The sequence below is a fragment of the Bidens hawaiensis genome, unplaced genomic scaffold (genome assembly GCF_021521415.1).
Source record: "Bidens hawaiensis isolate Kalapana, Puna unplaced genomic scaffold, B.hawaiensis_p1.1 tig00046920_1, whole genome shotgun sequence".
NCBI lineage: Eukaryota > Viridiplantae > Streptophyta > Magnoliopsida > Asterales > Asteraceae > Bidens > Bidens hawaiensis.
In genome coordinates, this window is record NW_027498390.1 from 112,693 (window position 1) to 134,161 (window position 21,469).

General features: G+C 41.1%; 1 protein-coding gene across 1 annotated transcript; it reads right to left on the reverse strand.

The window, feature by feature from the left end:
• Positions 1-13,453: 13,453 nt before the first annotated feature.
• LOC143596744 (pre-mRNA-splicing factor SLU7-like) lies at positions 13,454-18,563 on the reverse strand. The gene is made up of 10 exons (XM_077075437.1): positions 18,451-18,563; positions 17,552-17,715; positions 17,356-17,468; positions 16,872-17,270; positions 16,643-16,778; positions 16,247-16,546; positions 14,971-15,187; positions 14,056-14,159; positions 13,796-13,864; positions 13,454-13,711 (listed from the first exon to the last, which is right to left on the reverse strand). The coding sequence occupies exons 1-10, from the start codon at positions 18,464-18,466 to the stop codon at positions 13,634-13,636; spliced, it is 1,596 nt and encodes a 531-aa protein (XP_076931552.1). The 5' UTR covers positions 18,467-18,563; the 3' UTR covers positions 13,454-13,633.
• Between the last annotated feature and the right edge of the window lie 2,906 nt (positions 18,564-21,469).

The following is a 21,469-nucleotide window of genomic DNA, read 5'->3' on the forward strand; positions in this document are numbered from 1 at the left end:
TGGGTATCCTATCTTTCCCCGTTACTCTTACTGATGGGAATCATTCACGCACAGAAGACGTGGATTTTGTCGTAATGAAAAAGCCACATCATACGTACGACATCCTATTCGGAAGAGACGGGATGGCAAGATTCAACGCCGTGGTATCTTCAGTCCATGGCATGATGGGATGGCCAACAGCTGAGGGTGTAGCAATGATCTCTGGCATTCCCCAGGTATGCATTGCATCTGTTTCATCTAAACCCAAACCGAAAAAGGCTAAACCAACCATCACTGAACCAGAAAAATGGGCCTTCAATGGCAAATACCCCGACCAGGCCGTTATCATTGGACCAACAATCGTTGATCCCACCCGCACCTTACTCAAATGCTTACTGCAGAAAAACGCTGACATCTTTGCGTGGGCACCAGCTGACATGACTGGTGTACCCCGAAGTAAGGCGGAGCATAAGCTCAAATGCGATCCGGCTGTTACGCCAATCGTACAAAAGCGCAGAGTAATGGGGCCTGAACAAACTAACGCGTGTAGAACCCAAGTCAAGGAACTCCTTGACGCAGGCATCGTACGCGTTAGTAGATATCAAACATGGGTTGCAAATCCCGTAATGGTACCGAAGAATGACAAACAATGGCGCATGTGCATAGATTTCAAAGATTTGAACAAAGCATGCCCCAAAGATTGTTATCCGTTACCAGAAATTGATCTCAAAGTGGATTCGTTGGCACCATTCCGCTTTAAATGCTTCTTGGATGCGTATAAGGGGTACCACCAAATCCACATGGCCATTGATGACCAGGACAAAACCGCATTTCGGACGCCCGATGGTACATTTTGTTATAAAATGATGCCATTCGGACTTAAGAATGCAGGTCCACGTACCAACGACTAATGGACAAAGAGTTTCATGCCCAAATCGGGAGAAACTTGGAAGTCTATATGGATGATTTGGTCATCAAAAGCCTCGAGCCTGAGGCGATGTTGAAAGACATTGAAGAAACTTTCAACACGCTCCGAAAGATAAACATGAAGCTCAACCCGAGCAAGTGTTCATTTGGGATGGAAGAAGGGAAGTTCTTGGGAGTCATTGTTACTAAAGTTGGCTTTAGAGCGAACCCTGAAAAGGTCGAAGCCATTGTTAAAATGGAATCACCTACCACCATCAAACAGGCTCAGACACTGAATGGACGACTAGTCGCACTTAATCGCTTCTTGGCAAACCATGCAGATAAGTCGTTTCCTTTCGTGTCAACATTGAGAAACTGCTTGAAGAAAACGCACTTCCGCTGGACACCAGAAGCGGAAGCAGCTTTTCAGGAGATTCGGTCACGCCTGATCGAACTCCCAACACTTACAGCACCACAAGCGGGAGAGGAGTTAATCCTATACCTTTCCGCAACAGATAGAGCAACCGGGGCAGTCCTGCTAGTAGAACGAAAGGGCATCCAGATGCCAATCTATTATGTTAGCCGTGTACTAACAGACGTAGAAACCCGGTACTCTACCCTCGAAAAATTAGTCTTAGCACTTATACATGCTTCACGCAGGTTAAGACGATATTTCCAGGGCCACCCAATCACCATTCTCACCAACTTCAAACTCTCAAACGTTCTAGGCAAACCCGAATTATCGGGACGTCTAGCCAAATGGGCAATTGAATTGGGAGAATATGCAATTAAGTACAAGCCAAGACCAGCCATAAAAGGCCAGGTCCTGGCCGATTTTATTGCAGAAGTCCCCGCTTCGCGGGAGAAAGAGTGCCAGGAGGAGGCTCAACCCTCCCCAGCACAGGACGTCAATGATGTCTGGCGACTCTATACTGATGGAGCAGCCAGTAACGAGGGTTCAGGCGCAGGGTTAAAATTAACCAACCCAGCGGGCCAAGAATATACTTACGCTATTCGGCTGGACTTTCCAAGTACGAATAACGAAGCCGAATATGAAGCATTCTTGGCCGGTTTGAGAATTGCGCGTAAGATGGGAGTGAAAAACTTGGAAGCCCACGTGGATTCCATGCTGGTGGCCAACCAAATAAATGGAACATACACGGCTGTGAACGACACCATGGCCCTGTACCTCGCCCAGGCAAAAACCCTTATGCGTGATTTTAGTGATTGTAAAGTCATACATGTCAAGCGCAGCGAAAACAAATCTGCGGATGCGTTAAGCAAGCTTGCATCACTAGCCTTCACCCATCTGGGAAAGGACATCCGCATTGAACTCCTCGAAGCGCCATCAGTCCCGCACAAGGAAATTTGTGTCATCCAAACCAGTACAGAAACGTGGATGACACCAATAATAAATTACCTTGCAGCAGGAATACTACCAGAGTCAAAAACACAGGCAAGAAAACTACGCTGTAAAGCACTGAATTATCAACTCGTCAATGACATCCTTTACAGACGTAACTTTCTTGGCCCACTCTTGAGATGCGTGGACAACCAAGATGCCAACTACCTCCTAAGGGAAGTACACGAAGGCATCTGTGGGGTACACGCAGGTCCCCGCGCTGTTGTAGCCAAGCTAAACAACGCGGGATACTTTTGGCCGGGGATGCATACGGATGCACTGGCATACATCAGAAAATGCAGGTCTTGCCAGCTTTACGCACCTAACACGCATCGCCCGAAAAACGAACTGGTTCCAGTCACTTCTTCGTGGCCATTTCAGAAGTGGGCCATCGATGTGACAGGCCCATTTCCTACAGCAGCAGGAAATGTTCAGTTCCTAGTGGTAGCCATCGACTACTTCACCAAGTGGATAGAAGCAAAACCTTTAGCCCAAACAACCGCAAAGCATATCAAAAAATTTATTTGGGAATTTATAATTTGTCGTTTTGGACTTCCACAGAATTTGGTGAGCGATAACGGCACCAACTTTGCTGACAAAAAGCTACAACAGTGGCTAAAAGAACTTCAAATCACCCACACCTTTACCTCAGTGGCACACCCGCAAGGAAATGGTGAGGTGGAAAGAGCAAATAAAAGCATCGTCGAAGGCATAAAGAAAAGACTCTTGAAACACAGATCCGGCTGGGTGGACGAGCTTCCGCACGTCCTTTGGGCAAACAGAACGTTGAAGAAGGCCAGTACGGGAGAAACCCCGTTCAGCCTCACTTATGGCACTGAAGCCATGGTCCCGGTCGAAATTGGTCTACCCTCACCAAGGGTCTTGAGTCAGCCAGAAGACAATGATGCGGAAAGACGGTTGGATCTTATGCTAACCGAGGAACGCAGAGACTTAGCCGCAGTGCGTGAAGAGAACTACAAACGACAAATGCAAAAGTACTACAACACGCGGGTAAAACTCTGCAACTTCAAGGAAGGAGACTACATACTGCGTAACAACGAGGCTTCGAACCAAGAACGCCCAGGAAAGTTGGCCCCGATCTGGGAAGGGCCATACGTTATCAAACAGGTTCTGGGAAAGGGCGCATACCGGCTCGAAAGGCTCGATGGCACTCCCATCCCAAGAACATGGAATGGAGCTCAATTACGCAAATGTTATATGTAGATCAATTCCAAAACTTGTAAAGAAAAGGCCAAGAGCCACTTCTAATGGAAATGATTCTCCTTTCATAATGTGTTTACCTTTATCCTTATGAACTCCCCACTGGTGCCGGTATTTACCGCATAAATGAGGAGAAGTAAGTCGTTGCGTGTGGAAGGCGGCAAAACCCGCATAAACACAACGTTAAAAATAAGGGAAACCTACACGCAGGTATGATGTAAGTAAAGTTTAGCCATCTTTGTAAGTGCAAGTGACGGTCTTATCCGCACAATCACAAATATGGAAGCAAAACTTCAAACTATCATCTACCACGTTCAAAGGTTATCCTAAAAAAAAAAAAAAAAAAAAAAAAAAAATACTTAGAAATAAGGATAAGGAAAACCTACATGCAGGTCAGGTATGGGTAAAGTTTAGCCATCCTACCAAGTGCAAGTGACGGTTCAACCCGCACAATCACGAAAGAGGAAGCAAAACTTTAACCCACTATCAACCACGTTCAAATGTTAACTTATCCTAAATACTTAGAAATTTCGAGGAAAAATGAGGAAAACCTACACGCAGGTCAGATGAAGGTTAAAGTTTAGCCATCCTACCAAGTGCAAGTGACGGTTCTACCCGCACAATCACGAAGGAGGAAGCGAAACTTTAACCCATCATCAACCACGTTCAACAGGTTAACTTATTCTAAAAAACTTGGAAAATTGCTAACTTAAACTAAGTCATGAGCTTATAAAGCAAGGAATCCAAAGAAGGAAATAACAATCTTATCCGCAAAAAGATTTATATTTCAATGATATATTACAAGAATGGCCGGGTTACTACCCGCCTGAAAGAGTAAATCTATACAAGTCTATCTTAGCAATGGAAAGGGATCTTCAGGGTCAAGCTTCAGGGCCGCTTCCACTTGGACCCGCTCCGTCAGAAGAACGGGGTGGTTCGAGGAAAGCTTTGAGGACAGCTAACCCATCATCAGCAACAGCTACTTCGTCCACCTTTTCCACCACTGGATGCGGGAAGGCGGCGTATTGGTTCAATGCTTGGTCGTAAATGGCTTCGGTATCCACATTGAACAAAGGGAAGTTGGAAGGCGGGACGCCTTTCTCAACAAACCCTAGACCAAGCAAGAAGCCGGCCTTTTCCCCATCCTCATGAGAAGCGTTGAGGGCTGCGCTCATAGCATCATCGTAAGAGGTCTCTGAAAAGACCCGACGCACAACCTACAAAGAAAAAATACAAAGTATTAGAACCTTTTCTCTTACAGAGAAAAGCGTGAGGACAAAGCTAAACATACCTGAGGCAACGCTTCTCGAAGAAGCCATTGGAGGGCAGCTTGAGCTTCGTTATGGGCGCGTTCGGCTTCGCTCTTGTTAAGGTTGGCAAGTAAAACTTCCTTTGCGGCAGCCTCTTCGACGCCCTTAAGCTTCCGCTCGGTGTGGTCAAGGACCCCCCTCTGGTCCAGGATTTCCTGGAGTTTCTTGGCATCTTCCATTGCCAAGGCATCATGAGCGCGTTGGAGAGCCTCTAATTTGGCCTTGAGCTCCTCATTCTCCACACGCAAAGGCTCAGCAACGGCTTCAGCCTTGCCAGCCCTCTCGGTTGCGTTTCGCGCAGTCTCCCTGGCCAGCCGAAGCTGTTCATTCACAGCTTGGGCAGCCTTGGAGCGGGCCTCGAGTCGCGCCTGAACTTCAACCTCGAGGGCCTTGAAGGCCTTCTCCTTGTCGGCGGCAGCTGCCGCCAGCTGTTGGTTCTCCTCCCGAAGAGCACGCGCCTCAGATACGTCCTTGGCGCGAGCTGCTTTCAACTTGTCGTTTTCACGACAAAGCAGCTCAACGCGCGGCTGCATCCGGGCCTGGAGAACCCGAAGCTCATTGGTTAGCCTACCCTCCTGGTAGCTAACCATGGCTTCCCCCAACGCACCCGGTGGAGCAGCGTGGCGAGCCCAGTCCACGCACTCCACAGGTGTGCGAAGGGTTGTTCCTCGGCGAATGTTCCATCGTGGAACATACACTTCATTGGAATCCGACACTGCAAAAGAAACAAAAGCAGTAAGGAAAAGATGATAAAAAACATAAGGGAAAAAGAAAGGAACCCTACGCACCTGTAGGGTCAATGACAGGCCGATAGCCGCCAAACCCATCACCTGAACCTAAAGGAAATCCATCCAACAGGTCAGGCAGACGGGAAGGTGGCAAAGATCGGCGGGAAGCCCTGCGCGTACCTGATGGTCCGGCCGTCGGTGCCGGTGGCGCGGGCATGGTGGCAGCCGCCGTGGTCGCCGTTGTGGTCGCCGCCGCGGTCGCCGCCTCATCAGCAGCAGTAACCGCCGGCTCCGTGAAGGATGCTGTAAAAATCGCACTCACGGCCGGCGGTGACGTCATCTCGGCCGGAACAGTTGGCTCAAAGGAATGAGCAACTGGACCAGCGGATGAAGGCGCAGGCGCCTGGGTCGATGCCTCAGGAAGGCTGACCGAGCCTACCGTCATTGGCGGGGAGGTACTCCCCTGCGTTTCACCCCGGAGTGCGTCAACATCCACGCCTGCATAAAGAAGAAAGTGTTAGATAAATTTATGAAGTAATAAATCTACAAAGACAACTATGATTGTACTTACGGGTTTTCTTGACCCTGAACGTACGGACGGGCGGGGAGGAACCCGATGGAGCCGGCCTCTTGGTACCGGTCACCGTCGTCTTCGTCGGTTCTCCGGAGGTAACGGTCGTAGTCTCCGGAGCAGTGGTCCTCTCACCACCGGGCTTCCCCGCCACCTCTTCACTATCTGACTCCGAGTCAGATAGAACCACCGGACCAGCCGTGGAGGCCTTCTCCTTCCCTTTCCCGCCGGCAGCAGCTTTCTTCTTCCGCACCAGTGGAGGAGCATCTGAAGATTCCTCAGAAGAAGACAGGTCAAGAATTCCAACAGCGGGTACAGCATTGAGGGATTGAGGAAAGAATATCGCCTTACCTGGCCGCCGGTGGCTCAGGATCTCGTGGCCCAGTGGATAGACCTCCACAAAACGATCCGCCGTTTGCTCCAGGATGGGCAACTCGCCCTCGTCCAGAGCAAGAGTACCCATCCGCGCGGGACCGTCGGTTTCCCGCGGGAACAGAAGCGACTCCAAATTATTTCCCTCTGAAAGAAAAGAAACAGTTAGAAGACAAACTTGTATCAAAAAGAAAGACAAGACATACCATAGGGAATAGAGTTCAAACCGTATTCGAGAAGGATGGGAACCTGAGACGCATCTTTCCACACCCGGCTCATCCCTAACATAACCATCCCGGATTCCGCAAACCGGTAAACCGGAGATTGGATCCGGGATATCTTCGAAAACCATTCCGCCTCCTGGTAGTTGGGGGCGTGAAGGCTCGGTATCGCTTGGCCATTTTTAAACTTCATGGCAAGGGGGATGGCGCGGGCAGAAATGTAGAAGAATTCCTGTTTCCACGCGCGAAGACTGCGCTCGGTGTCGCAAATCTTCAGACCCTTAATGCGGGTCGTCAGGGTGTACCACCCCTGGATGCACCTCCAGGTATAGAAGGTCATCAGGCGGTCCACATGGGGCTCGATGCCCAAAATCCGGCACACCCACTCAAAATGGCGAATCTTGGCGATCGCCATGGGGTGCAGCTCGGTCAAATGAACACCGTGCCTCTCAAGGACACGGTAAACAAATTTTGTCAATGGGAATCTAAGATTCCCATAGACAAAAAACGCAACATAAACCCCGATCTTGCCTCTGGGGGCATCGTACACTGTCTGGTGGGATTCAGGAAACTCAGGCTCGAGGGGATCGAGCATGAACTTCCTGACAACATACCGGTACTGATCGCCGGGCAGAGCACACTGGCACTCGCCAGCAGTACTCCTGTCGTCGGCCACAGCTTCAGCATCACGTGAAGACATCTTGCAGAGGAAGAAGAAAACGATTTCGAGAGAATGCTCGATTAAATAAAGGAGTATTCGCCGGAAATCGCCTTAAAGATGAAGAGAAGAGTGGAAAGTGTGAATTGCAAATAACCCTCTCCCCCTTTATATAGTAATCGCAATTAATGCGGTGAATTTAATGCGGAGGAGAGAGAAATCGAAGGTGCAATGAAACTATGACACGTGGCAAAAAGCAAGCTGGCAACAGCTGTTGACAGGACGCGTGCCAGTAATTTCGCGGCCACGTGCCCGAAAAATCGTGCCCACGCGCCTGAAAAAGCGACTGGAATGACCATGTTCTGTCACGTCACCATAACTTCCTGCACGTCCTGACACAGTCAGAAGAAACCGTCGCACGACGTTTCAGATGTCTGGACTGTTCTTATCCTTACCAACCTTTCGAATTTCAAAATTCAAAATTCAAAAAGATTCAAAAGTAAGCGGGAAAATACCCCTTACCTTGGCAACCAAGTAACCATAAGACGGATGCGGGTACAGTGTTAAGGCAAAACCCTTCACATACCTAGCACCCGCAGGGAATTGACGCCAGAGGTACCTTGAAAGTAAAGTAACTGTAAGACGAGCGCGGGTACAGTGTCAAGGCAAAACCCTTCACATACCTAGCGCTCCGCAGGGAATTGAAACCAAGAAGGATCTTTTGGGCAATGCTTGTGGAAACGGAAATAACATCCCCGCATAGCGGGAACGTCGAGAAATACATTGTTTTGAGGCTCCAGGATGGAATTGGTGGTTTAAACATAATTGATCACTATGTTCAAAACCACTAAAACCTCAAGGAGAATCCACACAAGTGAGACTCAACGCTCCTGACTTGCGAGAAGGTTACATACCTACCCGCATCATACCCAAAGATCAAGCAAAAAAAATCGGGAATTTTTGCAAGTGACATTAGGAAATCCGCGGGAAGAATCCCCACGGAGAACCTTAAAACTAAAAACCTTTTCAAAACCCCTTGCTTAAAGTCCAAAAGTTCACCTCACTTTATTGAACATTCATGAGAAGAACATTGGACTGGGGGGACTTGAAGAGGTAGGTCCCAGCAGAACCCAGTTGGTCCCGCAAGACTCACCTTAAACAGGGACGTCTGCGCAAAGACCATCTGCTCCCGCAGGACCCACCATGCTCATAGAACCTTACGCGCAGTACGCAAGCTGTACACGCAGGGAAAGCCTCCCAATGGTGAAGTACCCCGCCTGTTCCCGCAGTTGCGGATACAAGCCATCAGGGAAGGCTACCCGCGGACAGCAGGGCTACACGCACAAGACAATAGATACTTCAGTAGTCACATGAAGGAATGAGCAAGGCGGGAACAATCCCGCCTAAATGAGCCAGTCTGTACGATTCTGAAAGATCTTCTGTACTATACCTACCAAGGTATGGATAGGACAGACGATCTGACCAGAACAACCCATGAGCCAATCACAGGGTGACAGCTCACCGACAACAGTGCGAGGAGGAGCACCCTCTAGTACTGTTTGTCACTATTAGCCGCTGCCTACTCACCAACCCTTACTGTAGGGCGTGCGCAGCCTACAGTTGGTGAAATAGTGTTACTGTTGGCCGTAACCTATTCACCAACCAGCATGGCCTGCGTATAATCCACAGTAGGTAGGACGTGCATAATCTACAGTTGGAGGAATAGTGCAGCCGACATAGTTACTGTTGGCCGTAATCTATCCACCAACCAGTATGGCCTGTGTATAGTCCACTGTTGGTAGAACAGGAATACTATTCAGCCGGCTGTACCTTCTAGGAAACCTACCTTCGGCTATAAATACTCCAACATCTTGGAATGGTAAGATCATCTGCTATCCAGTTATCTAGCAATCTCTTAATATACACTTATATTCAGAGCAACCTAGTCTGATTCTCACGCCGGAGGGTGGTCACAAGGAGGAACCCCCCCCTTCTCAGTGACGAGCTTACGGTGTTTGTTTTGCAGGTCTCCTGAAGAACAGCCTTCTCAGCTAGACCTCATCCGTGGGAAACATTACTTAACCCCCAGATTATCTATAATCTGTACAGGGTCACTTAGTGTTTCTTCAGCATGGGTGGCATTAATTTGAATACTTCGGCCGATTCATGGACTTTGAGGGATGTCATGAGGGTTATTTCAGGTTTGAAAAGGTCGTTGATTTATGTCGGGCAGTTGGATGATCTTGGGTATTAGGCTAAGTTCAGGAACGGGTAGTGAAAGGCTTTTAAAAGTATTCTTATCATGGCTCGAGGTAGAAATAGGGGTTCACTGTATAAGGCCCGTTTACCATCTAAGGGAATAACCGTCTCAGTTAAGAAGAAAGTCAAAGTCCGGTTCACAAAGTATCGTGTGCGAAAGAAGGTTTGTGTTGCAAATAATAAATGCAGAGTCACGGGTTAGACTCAGATTGAACGTGCTAAGAAAATTCATGAAAAATGAGCCATGGATTTTTATGACAATGGAAGCACAAAAAATTAATCAATCAAAGCTTCAGTCATAGTTATTAGACAAGTCATAGCTACTAGTAGGGGTGTGCATGGGTCGGTTTGAAGCGGTTTTAAGCAAACCCATAACCATAACTGATATGTCGGTTAATGGATAACCATAACCATAACCGATCCGTTATGGCGGTTTCGGTTAATCAGTTTTGAAGGTTAAAACGAGTCGGTTATGGGTCGGTTAACCGTAACCAAACAATATAATTGAGCCTAAAAGTTTGATACCAAATATTAGAAAAAATGACTTGACATAATTCAACAAAATATATAATCCATAATATTAATATCAAATGTTGAAAAAATGACATTATATAATCTAACAATGAAATTTAAGTTAATTTGATAACAAAAATTGAACCAAACACATCAAAATGGTATAATCCGACAATATGTTTGTTGAAAATAAATCCCAAACATATTGTTTGTTAAATAAATGGGTTGGTTTGTTATGGCGGGTTTGGAAGTATCTAAAACCAAAACCGACCCGTTTTGGCGGTTTTCAAAACTTCAATAAAACCGACCCACTAGTTATAACGGTTTTCGGTTAAAATTGGTTTGGTTATGGCTGTTATGGTTCGGTTAACAGTTATGACGGTTAAATTGCTCACCCCTAGCTACTAGACAGTGAGTTAAGAGAATTAGTATTTCAGCTGTCAAAGTCTCTCAACAGAATAATCTGCTTTATTAAGAGAGTGTTTGTTATCAAGATTCCTCAGAATCAAGTAGTTCATTTAAGTGAGAGAAGGTAGGGATAAAAAAACGAGTTACTGGTTTCATTGATGGGTTGAAGCTCAGCGGAACTTCAACGGCCCTTCAAATTAATTGATGAAAATGCGATGGCAATTAGAAGGAACTTAAAAACCAGGATGATAATTACATAGGTACAAAAGGAGGGCAATTTGACTATGTTCGAAGCCTCTAAGTGGGATATTATTGGGATATGTGGTCAACTCGGCTAGGGTTTTGGTCTATTTAGGATGAGACATGGGATTGGGTGGCTGATCCTAGTCCTAACTAGGGACGAGATTGGTATTGAAAATATTGATCTCAAAAATCACAAATTTTTGGTACCGTTACCGGTACCGAAATATTCGGTTCGGTACTGATACGGTACCGGTATTGAAGGTAAAAATTTGGGAAATACAGGTACCGATGCCGTACCGCTCTCGAAACTCACAAAACTGTGGTACCGACGGTACCATATCGATATCGATTTCCGTACCAGTACCGAATTTGCTCATCCCTAGTCCTAACGAAGCCAGTTTGATTGGCGGTGCCACATTGTGGTCACTGGGTTCGGTCAAACGTCCCGGTCTTTATTCTGTTTTTTATACAACCTATAGTATCGAACCAACGAGCGAACTCATTCTTTTTCGGCGAGCGAACCGAGTGTCATTCTAAAAAAAGTATTCGACCTATTAATTATAAAAATTATAGTTAAATTTTTTTTAGTAATGGAATTTTTTTCTATAAAATATAATAAACTTTAAAAGTTGCTAACAAACATTAAAAATGGACCGATAAACATGTAGATTATATATATAAAGAAAAAGGTCCAACTTATTCATAGAGTTGTATAGTAAACTAACTCAATTAACATTCTTAAACATACTACCTAAGTGAAAATTAAATAAAAGAACAAAAACAACATCCATCGCCTCTGCGACCGACCGATAAATTATGTTTCTATCGACCAAACGACCATCTGCCTCGTCGCCTTAGCCAGTTCGCCTCAAGACTTCAACCAACGCCTTACCTGCCACGCTTCAACCAGACGACAACAACGGTCGGCCGACCGACTCTTTCTTTGGCGAGCCGTCAATCAATCCAGACCTCACGACTAATCTTTCTTTGATTTTGCGTGATTAGATGGGTGTATATATATGATGTTTGCATTTGCTATATTGAAAATGAGTTCTTTTTTGAAGTCACGGTTGAAGATTTTATGAGTCGTTTTCAAAACATGAAAATGCGTAGGAAACAACTATAATATGTAATATCTTTCAAAACATGAAAATGCGTACATGGAGAGTAATTTGAAGAAATGACTTTAAATATTTGGTTACAACTTACAACGGACAAGTGATGAAATAGTTTGGGATTCAAAAGTGAAATAAATCATTTTATCTACTATTTAGTGACATCTATCATATGAAAACACCCTCACACTGCATTCTCGGGTTTAAAATACAAGGAAAATAAATGATGAGATTGGATAGAGGAAGAAAGGAAAAGAAATTATATAGAGTTAAAATAAAAAGAAAAGAAAAGAAAGTGTTTATTATATTCTTGAGTTATATTAGAAGGAAAAGATAGGAAAAAAGTTTGTAACTTTACAATTATGTCCTCATAGCAACATGGAAAAGAGAATTAAGATAGGGTAAATTGGTAATATGGTAATGAGATATAAACTTTCCTTCACAATCCGGCCATATTTGGCAGGAAAGTTTTGAAGGAAAAAAAGCTTAACTTTTCCTTCAATTATCTTTCTTTTCTTTTAATGAAAAAACTCAAGAATAAAAAAAGAAAAATTTTCTTATCTTTTCTTTTCCAATCCATTAAATAAAAAACTCAAGAATGCAGTGTCAAAGTTATAACCAATTACTATTTCACCTTTGGTTGTGTTTGTTCGTTGATAGACATGGTGGTTGAGCATATGTACATCATGATTTAACAACGATAGTAAAGGTTAGCATATTCGTAGGGTAAAACTTCTTAATTGAACTATCCCACGATAAAATTACATATAAATTAGGTAACAAGTGATTGAAATGCTACTTTTGGATAGCATTATACGTGTGATCTAAGTTCTATCCAATTCAGAATGATGACTATATATATATACATATCGAAATATTGCGGTCCCGTTAATACTCTATTAGTAACACTCTATCAAGATATAATGGATTATTAACGTCATGTATCGTTAAATGCAGTATATTATATTATACTTTGCAACTATAATTTTAAAGTTCAGAGTTAAAATAAATGTTCTAATGAATGATTAAGATGGAAAAACAATGCTTGGAATAGTGCATACAGGGAGACGTTTAAGGTTGAGAGGCCAAAAGGGTCTACTTTCTGATCTCAACTCAAGTTCTGCACAAAGGATATAAAGAGGTTGTCTGGATAGCATGTGAAAGAGAGCAAGTGCGCATAAGAATGCTAACGAGCCGAACCGAGGAGAGTCGGGGTCAGCTCGAACTCACCTCGTTTACAAACTGAACAAGCTACAAACTATTTGAACACAACTTTCATAGTTGAATGAACGTAAAGTGTTATCACAACCGCTTCTTTAGGGTCCTGGTTATACATCGTAGGGGATTAGGACAAAAAGAAAGAATAAATTACAAAGTAAACTGTCTTTTTATGTAAACGTAAACTGGAATGTACAAAAAAGGTGTATGTTTACCAAAAGGGGTGTACGAAAAGGCATCCCCTTTCAACTCACTAAACCATCCGAATAAGAAAACAAAATGGAAGCTATTGTGGTATCCAAACTAAATCATGACAAAAAACCGACGATTGAAAACAAACTCAAAACACCATATATCAAACATATAAAAGTAGATTATCATCATGGCATCAAGTCCATAGCATTCACTACAGGCGTGTTTATTATGTCACGACGATTGTTAAAAGACACTACAATTTCATTTTAAGTGCTTACAATAAACAAAAGATAACAAACCCATCAGACACAATCTTAGTTTAGGAAGTCTTTCATTGGATCATCATGATGAACTTTCTTCATCCTATAAGCTTCCATGTCCTCAGCTGTCACCTGAAATGCAAATGTATAAGCCATAAATCACTTGACATTCTATAAACACAAATGATATTCTTCAATTATTTTGTTAAAACAAACCTCATCATTCCACTTGACATTGTATTTGCGTTTCCGTTCATCTTTCTCTTCTCTCCTTCTCTTGTCCTCCTATATTTCAATCAAATGACAAGTGTTATAATAACTCGCTAAAGATATAATCACAATACAGTGAATAAATTAGCTTTTCATGTCCAACAATTCAGTTGCTAAATAATCTTAAGAAATTCATAATGCTTGCGGTTTAAAGAGTGGTGTAAAATATATATATTTAACTATAAGAAAAAGATCATAAATCTCACCTTTTTAAGCGCTTTGGCAAGTTTTTCTTGGTCCAAAACCAAATCATCAGGTATTTCGGTTCCCCATGTGGCAAGCTGTTTTTCCTCAGTTGGGGCAACAACATCTGTTAAGCCAGAATCAAACCATAAGCAAATAAAATTCAACACTTATGCTTACCTTTACGATTATAAATGAACAGGGTTTAAGGGAACAACTTATTTATTTGCAAAACACTAACTGTTAAGTCAAGAAAATAAAAAGAAAAATAAAATTATAGCAGAAGTATATTTTCTAGTTATTTTTTAAGAGTGTTGCCAAACATAACTGTTACTTCGAAGTAACAATGTTTAAAAGTTACCGAATATTATTACTTTTAACATAGCATCTCAAGGCGATTGATGAATAACATTTAAACACAGCAATTTACACACGTCCGTGCACAGTGCTTCTTAAACATCGTACTTAGGCCTATGTAAGTCGTACGTTACTAAAAAGTACTAAAAACTATTTATAGATAATATTTGAATAGTTAATTTCTAAACAACAAATATTTATAGATAATATTTGAATAGTTAACTTCTAAACAACAAAATATGAAATGTTATCTTTATTCTGAAATGTTCAAATACACAAACCCACTGCTCAGTTATTATCACTTAGATTTGAAAAACTCATACCAATTGCAATCGACGAGCTAATTTGTTCAAGTATGGATTAACCGCATACGATGGCACATCATGCATACGACGCATCAGACCACAACATGCGAATCAGTGATGCGCGCATCAGATGCAGCAATGCTATAACATAAGATAACCGCGTCATGTGATGTGCACATTAAGCGGCCCGCCCTGATGCGTGCAATTTAAAACTACCCCCTATTTAACTATGTAGGGAAAGGAGTAAAGACATGCATAAAAATAACAAAACCGAACCTTCAGAAGCCTCTTTACGAGCAATGTTGGCTTTCATTAGATCAGCTGCAGCTTCAGCAGCTTCTATGCCAGCAGCACCCGTGCAATAGCTGTTTCTAACAAACTGTTTGCAGCATTTGTATCCCCACTGATGATCCTTCCACCATGATCCCCAAACTGCCGTGTGATTGTTTATGTAAACATCTTCTTCATATTTACTCTTTGGCAGAGCCATTTCCTGCAAACGCACAAGACTCAAATCCATATTCCAAATGGTCCTTAACAATACAAATATATAGGGCTGTAAACGAACCGAATGCCCACCGAACAGTTTGTGAAACATTCGGCAGAAAGTTCATTTATGTTAATTCATTTAATTAAATGCACAAGCATGAACAGTGGCCGTGGCCGTGTCCGATAATGTGTTCGTTCGTTTATGTCCATTTGTTCATGTTCGTTAATGTTCATGTTTGTTTGTTTATTTTCGGTCATTAAAGGTTTTTTGTACCGCTGATAAATAATGTGTTCGTTTATGTTCGTTCATCTACGTCCGTTTATGTTCGTTCATTTGCGTCCGTTAATGTTCATTTGTTTATGTTCTCTCATTAAAGATTTTCAGTACTTTATATTTTATATCCTTTAGTTTATCATCCAAACATTTTAACATTTTATATACTTATTTATTTAAATTAATTTATCACCTTAATTTCTATACTATGTTCATTATTATTTTATGTCAACTATTTTCAGATAACTATGTCAAGTACTCAAGTTTATACATACTTTCGGTGATTATGTCCAATACTTGATTTTAAAAATGTTGATTATAATTTTTTAAACTAGCTAGTTTATGAAAGTAACATGCACAAATGAACAAAACCATTTTCTAAATGAACAAACATGAACAAGACGTTCTGTTCAGTTATGGTTCATTATTATTTTATGTCAAACCATTTTCAGACATTTTCAGATAATTATGTCAAGTACTTGAATTTATATTTACTTTTGAGTGAATATGATTAATACTAAAAAGTTTGAGAATGTTGACTAACATTATTTAAACTAATATATGTTCACTTAATTTTGTTTATGAAATTGATGTAGGCAAACGAACAAGATCATTTCCTAAATGAAGGAACACGAACAAGAAGTTCTATTCAGTTATGTGTTCTTGAAGCATTCGTTTATCCGATATATGCTCAACGAACGAAACATGAACTAGGTCTCGTTCGGTTCGTTTACAGCCCTGTTAACATATATAACTGAAAAATAAAAAATTAAACTTTTCAGATTTTACCTGGCCCTTTATGATCCTACCAGCTCGATCATATTCAACCTCTCTTTCACTTTGTCCCAATAAAAGTTCTCTTGGAAGAACTTCTTCATCTGCTGCATTACCATACTTTTCAAGAACAGTTTCTTTCACTTTAGACTTGAGTTTTTCTTTATTAATTTTGTAGTTTTTGAATAATAATTCAGCTTGGGATGGAGCCGCTTGCATGTGAACATCATTCCCTTTATCATACGCTTCCCATGCGTGTATATTCAACTGCTTGAACTCCAATGCTTGACCACTTACTCTGTTTTGATTATCACCCTGTAATAACAATTGATAACATCATTTATAGACTGAATCAATATATAAATAAAACAAAAATAAATCATGTAACATAATACTATTAAAGCAACTCACAGCATAGAACTTTTCATTCGGGTCCATATCTGGAAGTGGATCTTCACGCATGGATCGAGTTTTAGGATCATAATGCGCAGAATTGACATCAAGATTAAGCAGATATTTTGCAGTATCTTCTCGAATACGCAGGTTCCTAAACATAGACAAAACTTATTATAAAAAATATAAAAATGTTATGAAGTCATGAATATTAAAATTTTAAACGCAGAGGAGAAATGTGACCCACCTAACAGTCCCGGTGCTACCACCACCAGTAGTACGCACACGCTTCTCAACTTTTGCAAAATCCATCTGCTTACTTTCATCAACTTTGGCTTCATCAACCTTTAAACCATCTTCATCATCATCACTATCTTCATTTTCATTATCGTCCTTCTCTTCTAGCTTTTTAAGTTGTTGTTCTTTCAAATACTTCTTTCTAGCTTCATCTCTAGCTTCATATCTTTCAATAACATGAGCATATGATGCAGCATCATAACCGTTCCACCTATCCCGTTTCCCATCATAATCAAGCTCAAAAGTCTCCACTTTCTCATCTGGTGCAATATTTTTGTTGGTCCATTTTGCCCCTAGCTTTCGTGGCCTCTCCATGCACGTCTTTGTCGTGTGTGACATGGCTCCACAACTGCGATAATCATATAAAAGTTACAAACACTACAGACTTGTGCTTTAGAACTTTACATCAATTGTTTCAAACGCTAGTTTCTTACTTTTCACATGCACCCTTTCGATACTTATCCGCTTGGAATATCTTCGCACCTCTGTCATACCATGACTTTGTATAATTTGGATCCGATTTCCATTTCCTTTGATGTTTTAAACTCTGTGGGAAACAAAGGTTTCTGTAATCCAACCTTTAACGAGGTGTACTATGAAAAATATAAAATTAAAATAACAATAACATACCGGTCTCTCTGCATTAAGATACCAAGGAGCAGAAGACATATACTGCGGAATATGTGGATTAATTTCCTTTCCATCTTCATCCACCTCAGCAGGCGCAAGTCCAGCTTTTCGTGCTTCTTCTAGCTCCATCTGCTTCCGGTGATCCTCTCGGGATTTGAAAGCCACTGATATTAAAAAAAAACAGATATAATTTACAAGGTAACATCATAAAGTATACAACAGGTGATTAAAAAGCTCATATCATCAACATATTCACAGAAAATCAACTCAATAGCAGTCCATTAATAAGACAAAAATGATGTGAATCACAATTCTTCCCAGCCCATCGAATGAAGAGAACTGCAAATTGGCAGTTGGCATTAGATGAGCAAATACCAGTTAACCGGTTTTGGATACTAACCGTAATCAGTTATATGTCAAATGGCCAAAACCGGTTATTGCCTAATTAACACTAACCGTATTAACCTATGTTCGGTTAAGCAGTTTTTATGTAAAAGTTTCTAACCGATTTCTCCTGATACCATTTACGATTTGCACCTCTAGTTAGCATATAGAAATTAGAACAAGAAAAACATATATAACTTTACAGAAACCCTAATTTGTGATTAGAAATTAGGGGCGAAGATCAAAATCTTAGATTCAGAACTCGAATAAGCATAAGAACACATGGAATGGAATATAATCAATTCGATTAGCTAAAGCTCGTACTCTGATATAAACAAATGCAAGTCACAGGATTTGATATCTAACAAAACCCTAATAATAAAATTCATGTTTATAGCATCGCGAGGGTATAAATAAAGTATATGAATAACGAGATCATGAAACATAAGAGCGTAAAATCAATATCAATAAAAGAATAGATTAAAACTGGGGAAAAAGTAATAATAAATCTGAACCTGATGCGGTCGCCATGATTGAATTGTTTCAAGAGAAGATTGAAGTGATTTGATTAATGGATGAAATCAATTTAATTTGAAGATAATAATGGGGTGATTGATAATTGTAATTTGAGATTGAGAAAGAGAAAGAGAAAGAGAAAGAGAAAGGGGGTTGGGTTGAGTGTTGAGCCGGTTATATTATACGACAGAACCGCCTTATCCTATGTGGCAACCCCAAGCTCACCAGGGTTGGGACTTGGGATGGATTCTTGACCCCGTGAGTGACTTTCACATTTTTTTAATTTGCAGATAAAATGGCAAAACTAATCCTTTATATTTAGAAGCTTTTTAAATGTTTCTTTTTTAAAAAGCTTAATGACTAAAATCATATTTTATGTTTCAAATATGTATCACGTTACGTCCTTTGACACTAACGCCGTTAATTTATCTCGTTAACTCAGATCACATGACCCCAACGTGAGGGTAAATAAGTAATTTGCCACTCCAGCTCATTTCACCCCCCCCCCCTTAATACCTTCTCCATCGTTTCCCTCCTTCAATTACAGAAATTAGGGTTTCGCTAGTGTAATTGGGAAGGATGGTGTTATGTGAATATGGTAAAGAAGTCGTGATAAAAACCTCATGGACGGATAAAAACCCAGGTCGTCGATTCTATACATGACATGTCCAGATACAAAGTTCTTTTTCTTTTTATATTTTTGCTTAACACAAGTAATTTTATATACTTGCTTGAAATTAGGGTTCAAAATGCAAATTCATTGGATGGTTTGATCATAAAAAGTGTTCTGTTGGTGTAATTGGGAAATTGGGAAGCCGTAATCAAAATTGGGAAGGATGGTGTTCTATGAATATGGTAAAGAAGCCGTGATAAAAACCTCTTGGATGGACAAAAACCCAGTTCGTGATTCTATGCATGACATGTCCAGGTACAGAGTTCTTGTACCGACCGATCCCGGTCCCGAAAATCGTGAATTCTTGGTACCGGTACCAGTTGCGAAATATTCGGTTTGGTACCGGGACGGTACCGGGATTGAAGGTAAAAATTCGGGAAATACCGGTCACGTACCATACCGGTACCGAAAATCAAAACTTTGGTACCGATTCGGTACCGGTACGAACCGGTAGGTACCAGTACCGATTTTGCTCATCACTAGATAAGAGATAAGAATAATCTTGAAAACGCTAACAACAATGTTGAGGAAGCTAATAGTAGTCTTGAAGAAGCTAAGAACAAGCTTGATGAAGCAAACAAGAATCTTGGATACAAAGCAAGCAAAATGAAAAAGATGTTGATTGCTAGTTGGATAGGTTTCATAATCTATGTACTTTTCTTGTAGATGAATGCAGCTTTGGTTTAGGTTAATAAAGTGTTTATGTTGTCTTGTAGTCTTGACTCTTGTAGTGTTGACTTATGACACCTTCTAATGTAAGTTTTCAAGGTTGATGAATGATATTTTCAAATCATGTTCCAAATCCACTATGCATGTTAGTTTGTGTATTTTGACTGCACTTATTGGTAGTGGTTCATGATTGCACTAAATGTGCATTTGACAATGTAAAGAAACTAATCAGTAGTAGTCATGAATGCACAAACCAAATGTTGACTGCACTAACCAAATTGTGACTGCACTAACCAAGTAACTTGGCTTTTGTATTTGTTCACTTGTCAAAATATTCACTTATAAATCATTCACAAGAAACCATTCACCAAAGTCAGTAACACAGAGTCAAAAACATCAACCAAAGTCATTACATAAACCATTGACCATAGTCATTCATTACATAACCAAGTTCCTAAAACACCAAAATAGCATCCTAAAGTCATTAAACCAAGTTAAAAACACCAAATTAACATAATCCAAACATACATTAAAACAAATACTAGATAATTCCAAAAGACAACTCATGCTAACATCCTGCACCATCTTCCAGAAGACCAATCACCTTGCCTTGGTGCATTTCATTATGTTGTGTCCTGTGTCGCCACACTTTCAACAAGCTCCTTTGGTTTCTTTCTTTGACAACTTACCACCTTGAGTCATTTCCTCTAACTCAAATGTTAATCTCTTCCTTACCTTTTTGTGTCTACCAACTTGTTTGTTATGTTTGGGAGGAGTAAGAGTTGTAGGAACTTGAGACTTTGGCCATAAGGGCCTGCCATTGATTGGATTTATCATAAAAGAATAAACCTGTCTCCAAGTGTCCATTCTATACACTGGATGAACCCAACTTTCTAATGCACCAGCCTTTCCACCATTAACAGCCTTGTACCAAATTGTTGCCACCACATGTTCACAAGGAATACCTAGGTTGCATATATAACATAGTTTGAACACTACCTAACTAACTACATAATGACATACATACTACAAAATTGATACAATAGACAGTTGCATACATGTCAGCTCCCACCTTCTGCATGTACATGTCCTCTTAACCAAATAAATAACTCTTTGCTTACCTGGTCTACCACTAACCTGATATGGATCCCCCCAATTCCACTGAACATTATCATGTAATGCATTTGTCCTGATTTTTTGCAACTCAGTGGTGGTAATGGGTGTGAGCAAGCCTTCACTCTTGTCTATAACCTCTAAAACATTCATTATCCTTCTTATTAAATATTCCCTTATGTATTCAAGTGCTGGTATGATTGGCTTGTCTCTGCCTTCCATTATCTTACCATTGAAAACCTCACACATGTTTTTAATTAACATATCAGGCACTACTCTACCTATGAACAAATCAAAGAAGTTATTAATCAAAGAGCTAAAGTTGTTAGTTGACACATCAAAAAGCTAAAGTACATACCAGAGAAGTGTGACTTAGACCAGTGTTTAGGATGAATGTTGGACAATCACAAGTGGGCATCCTAGTTGAATGCCTTCAACTCATCCATTACAATCTCAAAATCCGGAATGACTGTTGCATGAGCACACTTATATAGCATATCTTTGTACAACTTCCCTCTGAAACTTCCCTTCATATTCTCATGAATATGCCTAACACAAAATCT